This window comes from Malaclemys terrapin, chromosome 1, assembly GCF_027887155.1.
Source record: "Malaclemys terrapin pileata isolate rMalTer1 chromosome 1, rMalTer1.hap1, whole genome shotgun sequence".
Taxonomy (NCBI): Eukaryota; Metazoa; Chordata; order Testudines; family Emydidae; genus Malaclemys; species Malaclemys terrapin.
In genome coordinates this window covers 345,373,735-345,392,705 of record NC_071505.1, presented here as the reverse complement: position 1 = coordinate 345,392,705, position 18,971 = coordinate 345,373,735, and the positions used below count along the sequence as shown (strand labels likewise).

Genomic DNA, 18,971 nt, shown 5'->3' with positions numbered 1-18,971 from the left:
CAGAGAAGTGCAACAAAATGATGAAGAGTATGGAACAGCTGCCATCTGAAGAGAGATTAAAAAGACTAGGACTTTTCAGCTTGGAAAAGACACAAGAAAGGGGGGATATGCTAGAGGTCTATAAAATCATGAGTGGTGTGGAGAAAGCGAATAAGGAAGTGTTATTTACCATGTCACATAACACATGGACCAGGGATCACCCAATGAAATTAATAGGCAGCAGGTTTAAAAGAATCGTAAGGAAATACTTTGTCACACAACCTACAGTCAACGTGTTGAACTTGTTGCCAGGGGATGTTGTGAAAGCCAAAAGTATAACTGGATTCAAAAAAGAACAAGATAAGTCCACAAAGGATAGGTCATCAGCAGCTATTAGCCAAAATGGTCAGGAATGCAACCCCATGCTCTGGGTCAGGGGTTCTCAACCTTTTTCTTTCTGAGGCCCCCCGACATGCTGTAAAAACTCCATGGCCCCCCTGTGCCACAACGTCTAGTTTTCTGCATATCAAAGGCAGGGCCGGCGTTAAGGGATAGCAAGCAGGGTGATTGACTGGGGCCCCAAACCACAGGGGACCTTGTGAAGCTAAGTTTCTCAGGCTTCTGCTTCAGCCCCAGGTGGCAGGGCTCAGGGATCCGGGCTTCAGCCCCAGGCTGTGGGGCTTCGGCTTTCTGCCCTGGGCCCCAGCGAGTCTAACGCTGGTCCTGTTTGGCGGCCCCCCTGAAACCTGCTCGCGGCCCACAAGGGGGTCCCAGACCCTGGTTGAGAACCACTGCTCTAGGTGTCCCTAAGGCCTAGGCCTCTGACTGCTAGGTACTGGGACTGGACGACAAGGGATGGATCACTTGATGATTACCTGTTCCGTTCATTCACTTTGAAGAACCTGGTGTTGGCCATTGTCAGAAGACAGGATTCTGGACTAGATAGGCCACTGGTCTGAACCAGTATGGCTGTTCTTATGTTCTTCGAATAGGAAGATGGGGGTTATTTGCTAGCCCAAATTTTCAGAATTGTGAAATTCAGAATTTTCAGACTAGTGATTTGGGGTGCCTAGATTGAGACACCCAGATGCCAGCTGTACCAGTCAGCCCCTTGTATCAATCACTGTCGTATTGCATATGCTCTCACTCTGACACGGAGAGCCAGACTTACTTCGTCAAAGAGCTGCAGCATAATGGTGAGAACATCTGGATGGGCTTTGTCCACCTCGTCAAAGAGGACCACAGCATTTGGGCACTGTTTTAGCTTCTTGGTTAGCTGCCCACCTTCTTCATGGCCAACGTAGCCTGGCGGAGAGCCAATAAATTTGGCAACCTAAGAGGAAGTGATTGAAAACAAGACACATAAGAGACGATGGAAGAAGCTCCTCTCATTATATAGGCGCTAATGACCAATAATTTTTTGTTTACATAAGAATTAAGTTATATATACACTGTGACATCTTTTATTCACCAAGTACCTCAAAAGCACCTGGACAAGCAATGAGTTAGATACACGTAACACAGTGACCGCTGAGCAGTGAACACTCAGTAATAGCTCACTCACAGCCTGGGACATGCAAACCTGAAGAAACGTCTGCATGTGTCAGTCAGCGCGCAGCAAGCTGGGATGCAACTCTAGAGTGCTCTAGCTTGCCGTGCAATCCCTGGCCGTGTGCACACGAAAAAGTTCAATAGTGCACTTTGACCTACTTCTCTTTGAAACCACAGTAGATCAAAGTGCACTACAGAACTTTTAATGTGCAATAGCAGAGTCTACATGGCTAGTTAATGCTGATGCGTTGTAGATTTATACCTCAGGTTGCTGAGAACTAAATGGCCTTAAAGTCAAACAGAGAGATTGTGGCCAGATGACACCAGTTAATTCCTACTCTTCTCAAAAAGCACCAGGGGATCTTTAATGGCCATCTTCCTGGTCTCCAAAACACTTCAAGAGCAGGACAGTTGAGAAATGTGGACAGCTAGCTGCTTCAGTGAAAGAGCTAAAGTGTGGAGAGGAAGCAGGGACTTCAGATTGGCTAAGAATGTGAAGAGGTCTCAGGGAGATGGTGAAAGATGGAGCCTCTGCTCTCTCCCAATTGGGGGAACCAACTGGAAGTCAGAGCCCAGGAAAAACACAAAGGAATTCTGTGAATAAAATAAACTGGAAAAAAATCATAACAAAAATATTTGCCATTTCTACTTAAAGCTTGGCCAAGATAGCTGTATTGTGGTGAGCAACCAAAAGTGGTGGCTGCACACCACAATACAGCTATCTCGGCCAAGATTTTTAAAAGCACCTAGTGATTTTGGGTGCGCAACTTAAGACACATTAAAGGAGCCTGATTTTCAGACGGCGGATGCTCAGCATTTCCTGAAAATAAGGATCCTTTAAGGTGTCTGAAACAGGGCCCTCCAAATCACCAGTCACTTCTGGAAATCCTGGCCTTATAACATGTGATGTCCTAATAAGGCTGGTTGCAGTCAGTTAATAGGGGCCAAGATGGAATATTTGGGACAGAAAAACAAATCCTTCAAATATTTAGCTTGGGAAAGAGAGAATTCACAACTTCTTGTTCTGGAACAATGAAATGGCCCAGCATTATGATAAATCTGTTGCAAACTAACTTTGTGCTGGAGAATAACAGTTGTGTCTTTACGGCCATTTGCCCATGTTGCCACCTGATACCACTGCATTTCCCAGTTGCAGTTCCCTTTCAGTATTCCGACCTCTCCAGCGCAATACAGGAAATTTGAGGGAGGAAAAAAGCCAACCTAGGTCCATCCTTTGAAGTACTTCCTCGTACAACGGCTGGTGCCTGCTTTTTGCCACTTGTAGAGTATTTTGCGCAGATCCGTCTGCCTCGGGAGAACTGGGATCTTTACTTCCTTCTCCTCTTCCTGAGAAATGCACATCTGCTTCTGGCATTTGGCCCCCATCCTCTTTTGAGAGTGCTACATTCTACTGCATAGGCGAGAAGCTCCCACTGGTTGGACAAAATTTGGCTGAAGCTCACTCATTCCAACTGTTTTAGCAATGCCCTCAGCAGTGTCAGATTCCTCATGCCGTTCTTTAGTACGGTTGTCTCCAGCACTGACTTCTTGATCCTTGTTTGCATGAAAAACGTATTCTATCTTCCTTTGCAATTCTCTGCCTTTGCTTTCCTTATTTCTTCCATTCTCTTCCCTACATGCTGTCATCTCTGTCACCCTCGCCACTGTATGGTATTTTATACTTTGCATATTGCTGTTTCTGACTCTGGAGTCCTTTTTCTACTGTCTCTATCATCAAGACTGTCACTGATGTATTTACTGCTACTGTATAGAGCACACCTATCATACGACCCTTTGGCAATCATCTATCAATCGCTCTCTGAGCATTCTTCTATTTTCCCTCTCTGTATCCCTTTCTCTCCAATGCCTTGTGGTAAAAAATAGTATCCTGGCTTTTTTTTAGCCCCTTCCTTCTAAGAATCTCAATGTGCTGGGCAAGCACACGGAGATTCACAATTGCCCTCTATGATACGTCAGCGTTGTTGTTAATTATTATCCCTTGTCACAGTCTACTCAACAGAGGCACAGAAGGATTTAAGCGATTTAACCAAGGTCGCTGAACCAGCGGAGTCCTTTCTCTACTCTAGAGCATAACATGTGAGTGCATGCACATGCAGACACATCCTGTTAGTGTCCAAAATTGACACTCCCAACCTGGAGCTTTTCCTTTATATTTTGGAACAATCAACAGAGATCTTAGCTTTAACGGGCTGTTTCTCGGGTTTTCCCCTGAAAGGTCGTCTCTCAAAGACCCTAGTCCCTCTCTTGACTCACAGACTGTCCTCTGAAGTTTGAGCTAAGGAGACACGCCTCATTTTCCTTCCTTCTTGCATACTGTTTAAGGAAATAGCTGCTTCTGTTATGGGACTCTTCTTTAACTTACTTCCTAACTCGCACTCTTCAGGATCTCCATGTACCTCGTTCTATTTACTGTCTATAAAGATCTGCAAGCCATCTACAGCTGTCAAGAAGAAGAAAGGGACCTGGTGTAAAACTCTGTACACTCTTTATAGACTATCTCTTTCCAGTCTGAAATCTTTAGTGCCATCAGATTTTCCTGTTCTATTTGCTACAGCTTTTAAATACCTTTGTAGCACAGCTTCTGACAGAGAGATACATCCTACACGTTCAACTCCATGCATTTTAAAGACTTTCATTCCTAAAATCCTGCAGTGGGACGGACAGAGTATGTCTACACAGCAACAGCTGTGCACGGAGGCTGCCCAAGCTAGCTTGAATCCAGCTAGCAGGGGTAACAAACAGCAGCGAAGACAGCTCTGGCTTCAGTGAGGATAGTACAAGCTCAGCATGGACCCTAAGGCTAGGTCTACACTATAGGCGGGGGTCGACCTAAGATACGCAACTTCAGCTACGTGAATAGTGTAGCTGAAGTTGTGTATTTTAGGTCGACTTACCTGGCTCTGAGGACGGCAGCGAGTCGATCACTGCCGCGCCGCCGTCGACTCCGCTTCCGCCTCTTGCCGCGGTGGATTTCCGGAGTCGACGGCAGAGCCATCGGGGATCGATTTTATCACGTCTTCACTAGACGCGATAAGTCGATCCCCAATAGATCGATTGCTACCCGCCGATCCAGCGGGTAGTGAAGACGTGCCTTGAGTATTTAACTTGGCTCGCAAGTCTGCTCTGAAGCTCACGATGCTGTTTTCACTGTTATTGTTCTCCACACTAACTGGGTTCAAACTAGCCTGTGCACAGATTTTGCAGTGTAGACATACTCTGAGTCTCTGGTGTTCCCCGCTTCTGTCACTAGTCCAGCTGTTCTGCTTCTCTTCCAATGGTGGAGGTAGTATTCGTCCAGGATGCTACACAGGTTTGCTAGGAATACTGCATCATCTGTAAAGTCTATTAATGCCTCTTCATCCTTTCACTCAATTCCTTCTTTCCTATGGATGCATGAACCTTTCAGAGGACGCACAATATCACCAACAGCTCTTCCAAAGTACCTTACCTTAGACCATCCCATGCTTTGCTGCACATTGGCCTACCCACATATGTTGCAAATTGGGCTACCCACATCTGCCATCCTTGCCTGTCAATTGCCCTTCTCTCCAAATCTTCCCATTTCATATTGAGGTGCTTGATGTCATTCAGAACTGTTCATTTCCATGTTATTTGCGGTCTTTCTCTCTTTCTTCTTGCATTTTCTGCCTTCCATTGAAGGGCAGTATTTGGTAAGCATCCATTCTCCATTCTCAGCATATGTCCCTGCCATTGATGTCTTCTTTTGTAGATTATTTGTGAGAGGGTGCCTTGTACAGTCATTTTTCTGACTTCTTCATTCGTCTTCCAATCTTTCTGTTATTCCCAATATTCTTCTTAGCCATTTGTGATTAAATGCATCCAGCTTTTGCATATCTTTCTTGGTAAGTTGCCATGTCTCACTGCTATATGTTGTGATGGCGATAACAATTGCTTTGTACACGTTCACAGTTTTGTCTCGAGGGAGATGTTTTTGAGTTGCCAGATGTTTCTGAGTCTTCCAAATGCAGCGCTTGCCTTCCCGATTCTTCTTCTTATTTCCTCAGAACTGGTACCATCTTGACTGATGGTACTTCCAAGAGACGTAAAATTGTTGAACTTCTCTAGTTTCTCCTCTTCAGTTTTGATTTCTGTCCCTGTAGTCCCCATTAACATGACTTTACATGGCTTTAGTGGGGGGTTATTACAATATGGATGATCACGTACATTTGGACAGCATTCATTCCTGAACACAACTATTCCCTTCTGATACTCTTGCTGTTGAAACCACTGGCACCATGTGCAGAGGCCACAATATAGGATATATATTGTTTTCAAGCATTTCCTTTGACTTGGCCTCTGCTCCTAGTCTGCCTTGGCACTTTACACTCTAGTGCAGAGGTGCCCAAACTTTTCCTCTCTCGGTTCCCCCGCTTACTTGTAATGGAATGTGTCCACAGACCCCGGTCTGCTGCCAGGCGCGGAGTTGTGGCTGGGGGCTGGGGCCGCAGGCTGAGCCGTGGGCCCCCTGCCAGGAGCGGAGTTGTAGCTTGGGGCCGGGGCTGCAGGCTGAGCCATGGCAGGTGGCCAGAGCCACAGCTGGGAGCGGTGCCGTGGCTGGGACTGCAGCCTTTGCTATTCTCCCTGCATCCCTGTTTGCAACATTTCACTTCTCAGTTCCTGGAGACGCTGAGCACTCACAGCTCCCACTGATTTTGCTCTCAAGATTAGATCCCATGCTAAGGCACAAGACCTGTTAGGTGCTTGTTGCTTTCAATGGGAGCTGAGGAGGCGCTCAGCACCTCAGAGAGCAGTGATGGCAGGTGGAGGGGAGAGAGAGAGAAACAATTGACATGATTTGTTTAAATTACTGATTAAACTAGAATTTCAGTCCCTGGGAATACAGACAGGCCATTTACTAACCTCATGCCTTTCCTGGAACTCTGACATGTCCAGTCTAATGAAACCCTGCAACAGAAATAAGTAAGCAACATTATTTTTGATTAATGCTCTACAAATTTTATTACATTTAAATAGCATCTTTGGATCCAGCGCAGCTGCTGAGGGGGACTGACATGCCGAAGTGTTTGTTTGTTTGTTCCCAAGGATGCCTGTCAATGAAATGATTAGATAAATCTATTGCAAAAGGCTGAGATTGATTCTGAAAGAAAAGGGTGGAAATAAATCCAAGGTTTCTCAAGGGTATGTAAGAATGGTCCCAAACCTGGCTATCCTTGTTCTGAATGAGTTCAATTAAGATGACCTGCTCTCATCACTGCAGTGGTGGGGATGAAAATGGGACTTGCAATTTGCTACATAAAATGGCCATTATTACTGTTCAACTGTTTAAAAATAAATCAACAGGAGAACATAATGCCTACCCTGTACAAAAAAATAAAATCATAAAGTCAAGGTCAGTTAAGTACTTGGATGATCACAGCATTGAGATAATATTGTCACAGAATTTATAGGTTGATACACAAAGCTCCTTTTATGTCTGAAAGGGCTGGTGGTTCATTGCAGAAAATGAATTTCCCATGCTCGCAGCTATAACTTAGCTCATATTGCTATGAAAAGGCAAGCTTGAACTTTCCTAGCAGTGATAGCAGGGATGGGAGTACCTGACAACCAGCCAGGTCTCCAAAGGCATTTCTTCTAGTCACAGCTGGTGCCTCTGTGACTCACATGCTGTGTGACATACATGACTCATCTTATAACTGTATCAGCTGGAGAACCACGGCGAGTGTTCTGTGGGTGCTAGAGACCCTTGGATGCTAGCTTAGGCCAAGGCTTTGTGCTTAATGCACAGCAAATGTTACCAGCTGGCAATTCAGTAGCATTTACTCCCCCTCCTGAAACTTGTTTCACCAGGCCTGTAGGAAGCTAGCTGACTATATCTTCTACTCATCTATATCAGCCATCTTATTAGTGACACACTCGTTTGTGTGCAGGAACAGTAGCTGAAGGTGGAACAGAAGAGTGGATAGACATGGATGTGAAGTTGAGTGTTGTTTTGTGGAAAGACAGTATGTATGAAAATCCACCTCAGAATAGTGATATGGTAACAAAAATAAATAAATCAAATGAAGTAGGAGGACCTCTCCCTACATGCTTCTAAACATCCCCTATTCACTGAGACACAATCATGTATATAGAAACACAGAAGAGTAGGGAAGAAACAGACTGGAACGGTAAATAGTTCCCTAGTAGTTGGCAGAGGGTAAAAGTATAAAAACATAGCTACTGAATGCTGGTTGTCAATGGGAATTCCCATTGGCTTTCGAATCCCAGCAATAGTTTGCCCTCTCCAGGGGCCTAACACTAACTAAACGATGCTAGATTTAGTTCCCAAGGTATGGAGAGCGGAGGTGCTTCAGCATCTCCCCAGAGGATCTACTTTTAATGCAAGTCTAGAACACAATTGGAGTTGTATATGAACAAAGATGCTCGTGTTACAGATGGTTAAGAACCAGAATTTCAATTCTGTGGAAAATGCTGACACGTCAAAGAATAACTTGTTCCAATCTGAAACAAAAAGCTGAAATTTCAAAATTTCCCACGGGGGGGGGGGAAATCTAAACATTTTCTGTCAACAGTGTCATCTTAATTCATTTTGTTTCAATTATACTATAAAGTCAAAACAAAATGAATCAAAACGACACTATAAAACCAAGTATGCAGTGTTGAAGCTGTGTCAGACCCAAACATTTTGACACTATTGAAACATAATGTTTAGACTTTTTCTTTTTGAAAAAAATTGTCAAAACTGACACAGTTCCACCAAAAAAAAAAAAAAATTATTTCAAAAAATTGCAATTTTTGATGGAAAACTGTTCTCGAATTTTTTTTTTCCAACCAGCTCTAAATTAACATTGCCAGGCCAGTCAGACTGCGTCACTGCTACCCAAACCAACCTCTTACGGCCAACAGCCACTGACTTTGGAGTGCCCAACTTGAGACACACAGACCTGAGCTTCACAAGGCCTGAATACCCACAACTCTACGGACAGTCAATGGGAGCTGTGGCCTCAGACTGGGCATCAAAAGCAGAGACAAGCCAAATCAGTGCCAGTGTAGCAAAGGTAGCTTTCCAGGCCTGATCCTGATCTCATTTACAATGGTATAAATTAGGAGGGTCCGCTCCAGAGTCCAGGGAATTACCCTGGTGAGAGCAAGATCCACACCAGGCCCTAAGACATTTCTAAACGCTCTTTTCTGAATCAACCCATTTGTGATCTAACCCCTCGTGTCAGCAAATCATCAGAGAGCTCATTGTACGTACAGCACAGACAAAGGCAGGCCATATAAAGATATTAGCATTTGTAATTAAATATTAACCTTTCTGTCAGTATGAAAATGAGACCATTATGAATTCTTCTTTCTTAATCAGTCCGTTCCTGCTAATAGCTGCATCCCCTATAACTAGCCATATAGTTTATGACCCCTCTTCAGAGGGCTAATTACTGCACTGACTACCAAACAGTAAAACTCTGATTTGTGCATGCTATTGAATTAACACAACATTCAATGTTTGGCTGATTTTTCCATTTGATGTTTAGCTGAAGCACTGACCAATTCCAGGTGCAGCAGCTCTGAATTAAGGTGCCTGAGTTCCAGGAAGTGGAATTTATTACATTTAAAAGGCAATTATAGATGGATGAGGAAAAGAAACCAGAACAGGCTGTTTTACGGCCTTGTTTTACTTTTGATCTTCTTTCAATGTGTGTCATTTCATCTTGTTTTTTCTACACTGCAGAACTTCTAGGCGAGGCAGAATTGATCTAACACCAGTTTGCAGGACACCTTGGTGCTGCATCTCTGCATTTTCCTCTGTGACGTGAAAAGGGCCTGTTTCTGACTCTCACACCAGTTTTATACTAGTGTATCTTCATTGACCTCAATGGGAGCAGCTGGGAATGCTGAAATTTAATAGATGCTTAAACATGGATTTAGGAGCCTAACTTTAGGCTCCTAATTTTTAAAATCTTGGCCCAATTTTGTTAAAGAAAAAACAAAGATGTTTTAAAACCTAATACTACTTAAAAATGTTTCTATAATATGGCTTTTTTAAAAAATCCAATGAAAATAGCTGTTTTTAAACAGATAAAAAATCTGTAACAGTGCTTGAAACCCAAACACTCCGGCACTAAGAACCCAAATGTGATGTCACTTATGTTCATTGTCCAAGCTGAATGAAATGCAAAAAACAAACCAATAGCACACATAGTGACAAGTAAATTTGACTTTTAGAATTCCTTCACTTCTAATGATCTAAGGTTTTATTAGTGACATAAGCAAAGAAATGTATTTGTCCACAACAAAGGATGTTCAAATTAACACTATCCTCATAAACAAGGAAAACAAGCTAAACAAGCTTTTGCTAAATTCTTTGAATTATACTAAAGTGTTATGAAAAACAAAGGCAGTCACACAGTTTTTTTTAAAAAAGTTTGTTTTAAAGCAATAGCGTCCCTCACTGATGCACAAAGACAAATCCGATGCTTCCTTTCAGCTGTTGAGTAAAGTGCCGCTGTGATCCAAAATGGACAACAATGTGAGTTTGGCTCCCCCGCATAGAAGGACCATGCAGTGATGCATGCGGTAGTATATCAGTGATGGACAAAACCATGCTGCTATCTAAAGCCCAGCTGATTGATAAAATACTAATATAACAGGAATTACCTTCTTGGCATCTTTATGCATGTACTTGGCTGTCTGTTTGGCCAACTCTGTTTTACCTATTCAGAAAATAGTAAGAAAAGATCTGAGTTAGAACAATCAGAAGGCACATTCCATTTACCATGAATGATTGCAAAAGTCACGTGTCTAACTCTCTACAACCCATGTGCTCAATACAGGACTTGAGCCCAGTTCAGACATTAGGAGCAATCCATGTATGGAGATTTTCTCTGCAACAGTATTTCATGTTAAGCAGGTGTATTAATACCAAGGCAGAAATGCCAAAATTAAGACACCCAAAATGAACAGTTAGTTTTTAAAATCTTGGTCTCCATTTAGTACAACTAATTTGAATGCACCTATTAATAGCAACTATTATTTATTATTTGTATTGCAGCAGCACCTAGGAGCTCAGTCATGGACCAGACTCCCACTATGCTCAGTGCTGTACAGAACAAAAAGACAGTCCCTGCCCTAAAAAGCTGACAATCTAAATATAAGACCAGATACAACAGGTGCCTACACAAAGAAAGGGCGGCGGGGAGCACAAGGAAACATTGAGACAATATTGGTCAGCATGGTCGGCACTGGTCTCAGCACACCAGCAGCCTGACAGTTGTCACAAGTTTTTGGAAGACATCAAGGCAAAGGAGAGTTTTAAGGAGGACAATGAGGTAGCTTTGCTGATGTTTACAGGGAGCTCCTCCCAAGCATGAGGAGCAACGGGGAGAAAAGACAAAGGCATGTTGAAAATGTAACCAGTGGGCGATGAAGGCTGCATCAGGGGCTGAGCAGAGGATCTTGTGCTTGACCTTTAATAGGTTTATTCCTGAATGGAGATACAGAGAGGTTCTAATTCTTTTGCCCAAAAGCTGCACAGTTGGATCAGATTTTTGCTACGTTTGTGCCAGACATCCCAGGTTTCATGTGCAATGTCTTTACTTTCCAGATGAGAAGTGAATTTGCCGGGAAATGTGATATTCTTTATTTGTTTGATTTATCCAAGGAGTCTATCATAAAACTCTAGGCACATGAACAATCAATAATTCAAAACATATATTACAGGATAAATCTATGTTGACATTGTATCAACAAACACACTGGCTCAAGAAAACGGAGACCCCGTCCTCTCACTCTATCTATTCGGAAAGAGCTGGGGTAAACAGACAGGCTTTGCAAAGTGCCCTGGGTGTCAGAATACTCCAGACTGGGCCAGGATCAAAGGCCCTCAGGAAGAATGCTCCGCTGCCAACCCCAGGGGCTTTCACTCTGAGCATCCCAGCTCACCTCAACTGCCTGAGTACCACAAAAGGAGACAGGCAGTCTTTGAGATCCGTGGGACCCAAACCAGAAGAGGCTTTATGGGTTAAAACTAATAGCTTATATCATGCCTGGAAATGAATCCGAAGCCAGGTATGGCATCTGTACTTACGTCTCCAATACTCTGTTTATATCCATTATATATTATACACCTACCTACACTCATATATAGGCATTAATACATATGGCATACACACAAAAATACGTCATAATTTACCCTCTCCCCACAAAAAAGTAATTATGTTAAAGGCCAAGTTCTGCCCTGATTTACAGCAGGTCTAATCCCACAGAAGTCAATGGAGGTGTCAATCAAGGAAGAATTTAGCTCTAAATGTCCAACAGAAACATTCAAAAGCAAGGAAATTCAGAGTTAACATTGCTTATTGCTTTCATATAGTTACACAGCAACTCATTGAGAGTAAATGCTTTGCCTAGTACGGCCCTGAGGCAGGACTCTGGACAGACAATAATGGTTGCATAGCCTTAACCTATACAACTAGAGCATCTTCCAGCCAGCCAAGTCAATGCAGGGGAGGCCATGTAAAGTACAATGTCCGTTGTCTTTCAAAGGCCACATTTTGACGGCTTTAACCTTTTTAAGTGGTCAGGGAAAATATTAGTGCCAATAGTGTGTGCTAGGTGCTTTGCAGACAAATACGGTCCTTGCCCTGGAGTGCTGATGATGTAAAAGCCGCCTCCGAACTGGTTATTTTGCACACCTGTGCACAGGTTTGATTTTTTTGTAAAGGTCTAATCTGTTAAAAACAACATTTTTATTATTAAAAGTGTCCTTCTTCGGTTGAGACTTGAAAGCCCAGATTCTCAGCTGCTCTAAATCAGTTTAGCTCCCCTTGCACGAGCTGGGGATCATAATATATGAATGTAAGACTGAAGCTATTTCCTTTACCTGGACAAAACACAGGAGGATGGGCTAGAGGACCCGCTGGAGGTCCCTTCCCAGCCACAGGAGTTGATGAAGTGTTTGACAAGTGAGTGATAAGTCCCTGAAAACAGAGTTTAGTGTGTGTGGTGACACACTCTGGAATACAACTGGGTAACAGGGCAAGTTATTGTAACCTCCTCCTCTTTCCCCCTTCTCCACACACATGTATGTCCAGAACATGCCATGAGATGATGCCTACATCAGGCCTCATCAGCTGTGCTCTCCCCCGTGACAAATGACAACCCATATGTTACCTATTCCTGATGATCCCAAGAACAGAAAAACCAGGGGATGTTCTTCGTCGTACCAGCCATTTTCCTTTCTCCGAATTGCTGAGTTTAAACACAACGAAAACAAAAGGAGGAAGAGAGAAAAAAAAGAGGCATATAAATCAATGACACAAAAGCAAGTATAATTATCACTAAGTATACACTATGTTTTACTGCTCTCTGCCCACTCAAAGTCTTCACTACCATTAGTGCTACCTAATTTGATTAGCCAGCAAGGCCCCCAGAGACACCTAATCAGGTTAGCATGGATTTGGAAAGCTGCCCAGAGCAGATTTCGGATAAAGTTTTCCAGGATGTGCACTCAACGTTGCCAGGGAAACAGAAAGGAGGGTGGACATTGAATGAACGAAGAAAGGGTGGTAGAGAGAGAATTCAAGAGGCGTGTTAGCTTTCCAGCTTGTAAGTGCAACCTTTATGTAAAGGGCTAGTTTGGAGAAGTTTGTCACTTCTTTCCCTTATGCAAATTGAAAGGGGGGGAATGTTTGGATTCAAGGTCATGGCAGCCTTGAACTGATGTACATACCGCTGTAAGTTTTGTTTAAAAACACTGGAAAAGGGGATGGTCTGGAGATATTAATGAATGTCTGCAAAGGAATATGGATGTGCGTTATGGATCTGTGATGTAAACGGAAACCTCTACCCCAAAGGCAGGGGTGGGTTAGAAAGCAAAGTCCAATGTTCATTTACAAAATACTGAAGGTCAAACCACCCTCCTGCTTCAGGGCATTGACTCATTTGCCTGCAGAGGTCGGGATTGAGTCCTCTCATTCAAAGTGGGCTTGTGCAATTGCTAAGGGCTCGATTCTGCCACCCTCAGTCAAACTGAGGAGTCCCTGCCTCCTCCAGCAGCCTCCCTGAAACAATGAAATCATTGGAACTAGGTGGGGGGAGGGAAAGTGAAGCATGACACTATGTGAGCTAAGGTGGTACACTGGGACCCGAGCAGTTTTGGCCTTTGAAGCACCTGGCGGCAGCCACTGCTAGATGCAAAATACAGGACTAGTTGTGATACTGGACTGTTCCAACATGGCCCTTCCTATGGCCATAAAGCTGCTTTAGTTCCTGTGGGAGTTTGGGGGCCCCACACAGTCATTTCTGGGTTGTGCTCTGCATGAGCGTTGAACCCCCTGAGTTTCACAACGTTGCAGATTCTAACCACTCCAAAAATTCAAAGCAAAGCTCAGTCAAATCTGTCCAGATTTTGCATTGGAATCCTAACTTGGCCTGGATCCCCTGACTGGTTTGCAATGCACCTGGCTAAGTGTCTGCGGAATACACACAAAGCCTGAACCAAGGGATGTCTTCCAGCTCTAGTTTAAGTATAGAATTGGTGTTAACTAGAAATGGGCGCCGATCACACCCAACCCCCAGCTCAGATCTGGAATCTCTGAATGAGGAGAGTAATGTTTACCCAGCTTCGTAAACTGCTTTGAGTTCTCTGAGCGAAAAACAAGTATTATTGTATATGTAGGCGCATCCCATAGAAAGTACATTTCCCAGCAGGCCACAGACAACTTGGTCCAATCGGAAGGTCCCTCAGACCAAGATGAGGCACTGCAGCTGGGACCCGAGGTCTCAGCAGACCACCCTTCTGCATTAAATATGACCAGTTAATGATCTAGGATGGGGCCCTGGTTGGGAAAAAAGTGGGCACCCTGCTCTATAGAGACAAAGCATACAACACTCAACAGCAAAAAGCAAATCTTATCAGCTCCAAGGGTTCTCATAATCATAGTTGAAGCATAAAGGTAGTGAAAGGATATTGAATATTCAGCTTATTGGTGGTGGGGGGTCTGTAGTTCAGAAGAAAAGAGACAGAATCATGTCTCAGACCACTGAGGCCTTCCTGAGTTATTTGCATTATTTAAAACAAAGCCTCCTCTATTACAGCTCTTATAAGGAGTTATTCTTGCCGTATTGATCGGCGGGGGCTGGAAAACGTTTTGTGACATTTTGTAAGAAGGAAGCGACATAAAAATAAACGGTATTGTGTTGTAAATTGTGCTCCTAAGAACTTACCTGTAGTGTGCTTTTTAAAATTCTACACAGACCTGTGTCTCAGCAGTTGCCAGAGGTCAATGAGACCAAAGATGCAGCATATCATGTTTGATATAAGTACTGCATAAACAGGCTAAACGCCAAGCTTTCAGGATTTACAGCCTAAAATACTTTTAAGATCGCAGGGGAGAATAATGGTAGCAGAGGTAAAGGCAGGATGAAAAATGGAGAGAAAATGAATGATCTAGAGATTTGGAGCTCTACTGGGTTTTTAAAGTGAAATTCTTGCTTTCAGAGTAGAATTTCACTGTACAAGTGGCACTGTGAGGCTCCATGTTTATTGTCCTTCAATGATTTCCATACCAAATACACTCTGTTTTATTATTTCTGACTGTCACCCCTGCAAATACAATCTGGGATCTGAGAGTCAAGCTGGGCTCTTTCCTCCTCATCTGCCCATCTCTTTTAGGGTCTTAATAAAAGTTTTGCAGGTCAAATTCTGCTCCCAGCAATCCCAATGCAGCACCTTTGCCTCCAGGTATAACTGACAGGAACTCAGTAAACAATGCTATTGCTGATGCACAAGAAAGAAGTGACTCCAGCTCCCTCTCCTAGAACTTGATTCTCTCCACAGTGCTAGCAGGAGGAAGTGGATAGCAATCACTATAAATAAGCAGTTATGAAATACAGATAACTGATAAAGGAAGCTAAAGATATCAGTGAAAAATCTATGGCCAGTATAGTTAAGGACAATAAGAAGGAATTTTTAAAATATATCAGGAAAAAACACCATCCTAGCAGTAGTACAGATAAGGATGACTTTCTAGAGGATAGGGGTAGAAAATTATTAATCTTGATACAGAAAAGGCAGAATGTTCAATAAATATTTCTATTCTATATTTGAAAAGAAGTTGGATGATTTATTTATAGCTTATAGCACCAATGAAAGCATTTCTATTCCAACAGTAACTAGGAAGAGTGTAAAAAGCAACTGATAAAGTTAACCATTTTAAATCTGCAGGAGTGGATCATTTGCACCAAAAATCTTTAAAAGGTTTGGCTGAGGAGCATTCTGAGCCATTGATGTTGATATTTAACAAATCTCTGCACACTGGGGAAACTCCTAGAGGATGGGAAAAAAACTAATGTTGTGCCAATATTTAAAGATGGGACAACCCAAATCACTACTGGCTGGTTTGCCTGACACTGATCCTAGGCAAAATCATGGGCATGCCAATGTGGGATGCAACCAGTAAAGCCTTAAAAGATGGCAGCATAATGAATGCCAACAAACATGGATTTATGGAAAATAGGTCTTATCAAACAAATTGGATTGTTTTTTTTGATGAGATTACAAGATTGGTTGATAAAGGTAACTGTTGACATGAGAGAGAGACTTCCGTAAGGCATTTAACTTAGTACCACATGACATTCTGATTTACAATATTACCTCTATACAAAATCAAGACAGCACATATGAAATCAGTTAACTATCTAACTGATCGATTTAAAGAAGTAATTGTAAATGGGGAATTATCATCCAATAAGGGGTGTTTCTAGTGGGGTCCTTCAGGGCTCTGTTCTTGGCATAATGCTATTTAGTATCTTTATCAATTATCTGGAAGAAAACAAAATAATCACTAGTGAAGTTTATAGGTGACACAAAAATTGGTGTAGTGGTAAAATAATGATAAGGAGAGGTCAGATTTATAGCGTGATTGGGATCACATGGTAAAACGGGCTCATGGTACAACATGCCTTTTAATACAAGGTCATACACCTAAGAACCAAGAACGCAGATCACACTTACAGGATCGGGTCTATTTTGGAAAGCAATGACTTGAAAAAGACTTGTGGGCATGGCGGATAACCAACTGAACAAAAGCAGTCGCTAAGAGCAAATGCTATTCTTGGGTGTATATGAAGTAGGCCTAGGAAAGCGGGTTTACTTCTGCATATGGCATGAGCAGGCTCTCTCAGAGGTCCAGAGAGTCCAGGCCACTTCCAGCTTTTGAAGCCCCTAGCCAGAATACAAATAAAAAATGACGACACATGGTCTAATCTTGTGCCATCAGAAGCGATATATTTTTATTAATATTTATGAACGTTTTAAACTCTTTAATCTGACAAAATCTATGTCAGTTAACAAAAAAATTATGTCTTTTACCAAATCACATCTCCTATTTGCTTATATTTGCAGCTCTAAGATGGGAGTGTGTGTCACATTTTGGTCCAATAGAGAGGCGCATAAAAACAAGTTGAGAAACTTATCAAATGCCCCAAAATTAACGAGTGTCTAAATTTGAGGCCCTCTTTGAGCTTGAAGCCCAGGCCAAATGGCCCTCCTGGGATTGGCCCTGGGCATGAGTCAGACTATTACTGGACACTGTGTTTAGTGTTGGTGTCCAGGCTTCAGAATGGATGTTGACAAATAAGGGTTTAGAAAAAAGCCTCAAGAATGATTCGAGGTCTGGAAAACCTGCCTTACAGTGAGAGACTTAAGAAGCTAAATCTGTTTAGCTTAACAAAGAGAAAGTTCAGAGGTGACTTAATCAGCCTATAAGTGCCTACATGAGGAAATGTACGTTACTCTACCAGGCAAAGGCTTAATAGGAGCCAATGGCTGAAGCTAGACAAATTCAGACTAGAAATAAGATACACAATTCTTAACAAGGAGGGTAATCAATCATTGGAACAAATAGTTAGGGATGTGGTGGACCCTCTACTCACTGGGAGTCTTTAAATCAAGACTGGACATCTTTCTAACAGATATTTTAGCTTAAGCAAAAGCGATGGGCTCAATGCAGGATGACAGGGTGAAATTCTCTGGCCCGTGCTATGCAGGAGGTCGCTAATCATAATGGTCCCTTCTGACCTTGAACTCTATGAATCTGTGACTGCCACTGTGCCTGGCCTCTGCACATTGGTGCACAAGCAGAGAAGAACTGAGCCAAAGTGGATGGGGTAAATGTCATTGTAAGAAGTATGTGCACTGACTGCTGTAGACTTTAACGGGAACCACAAGTGCGCATAGGAGAGAGCAGAATTTGGTCTGTGCTGAGCCTCCAAGAGGCAGAACATTGCAGCAAGAAGCTGAAGAATAAGGTGAATGCTTTAGGGAAAGAAACTATAAATACAAAGACTTTTAAAACCTATACTGTTGCAACACTGAGAACACGTCTGAAGCAGATGTTTCCAAACTCTCAGAAATATCAAAGCCAACAGCAAAACTCGGCACATGCATAAAACTGCTCTCCAGCTCCTCACAAGCTAGAATGATCTAAGTAAAACTGCCATCATAAAGGGAGGAATATGGTGGAAACAGGCTTGTTCTAACTATGCGGGGCTTTGCAGACTGAAAAAGAGACACTTGTGCTGAGGACCCTTTCATAACGGCAGCTGTACACTCCACAACTACAACAGGCTCTTTTGGGAGTGTTATGAAAAACTCACACTTCCCAGGTGGCTGAATGTACTAGGTCTGCCCTTGGTCTTTATCGTTCACATAAGAACATAACAAGGCCACACTGGACCAGACTAATGGTCCACCTAGCCAAGTATCCTGTCTTTGGACAGTGGCCAATGCCAAGTGCCCCAGAGGGAATGAACAGAACAGGTAATCATCAAGTGATACATCCTGTTACCCATTCCCAGCTTCTGGCAAACAGAGGCTAGGGACACTTTAGAGCATGGATTTGTATCCCTGCACATCCTGGCTAATAGCCATTGATGGACCTATCCTCCAGGAACTTATCTAGTTCTTTTTTTAATTGAGAAATATTCCATTTGCTTGTTTTAAACCTGCTGCCTATTAATTTTATCGGGTGACCCCTAGTTCTGGTGTTATGAGAAGGGGTAAATAACACTTCCTTAATGTACTTTCTCTGCAACAGTCATGATTTTATAGACCTCTATCATATTCCTCCTTAGTCGTCTCTTTTCCAAGCTGAAAAGTCTCAGTTTTATTAATCTCTCCTCACATGGAAACTGTTCTATACCTCTAATCATTTTTTTTTGCCATTTTCTGTACCTTTTCCAATTCCAATATATCTTTTTTGAGATGGGGCGACCACATATGCACGCAGTATTCAAGGTGTGGGCGTGCCATGGATTTATATAGAGGCAGTATGATATTTTCTGTCTTGTTATCTATCCCTTTCCTAATGGTTCCTAACATTCTGTTTGCTTTTTTGACTGCCGCTGCACACTGAGTGGATGTTTTCAGAGAATTA

At 42.7% G+C, this 18,971-nt stretch overlaps 1 protein-coding gene across 1 annotated transcript in view; it reads right to left on the bottom strand.

Annotated features, from left to right (window-relative positions):
• Window positions 1–18,971, bottom strand: part of CLPB (ClpB family mitochondrial disaggregase) — a 141,142-nt gene that overhangs the window by 15,624 nt on the left and 106,547 nt on the right. The window contains exons 8-11 of the mRNA XM_054015924.1: window positions 12,706–12,783; window positions 10,192–10,247; window positions 6,433–6,477; window positions 1,151–1,312 (exon numbers count right to left, since the gene is read on the bottom strand). Coding sequence (XP_053871899.1) covers window positions 1,151–1,312; window positions 6,433–6,477; window positions 10,192–10,247; window positions 12,706–12,783 — 341 coding nt within the window. The remainder of the gene's footprint in view (window positions 1–1,150; window positions 1,313–6,432; window positions 6,478–10,191; window positions 10,248–12,705; window positions 12,784–18,971) is intronic.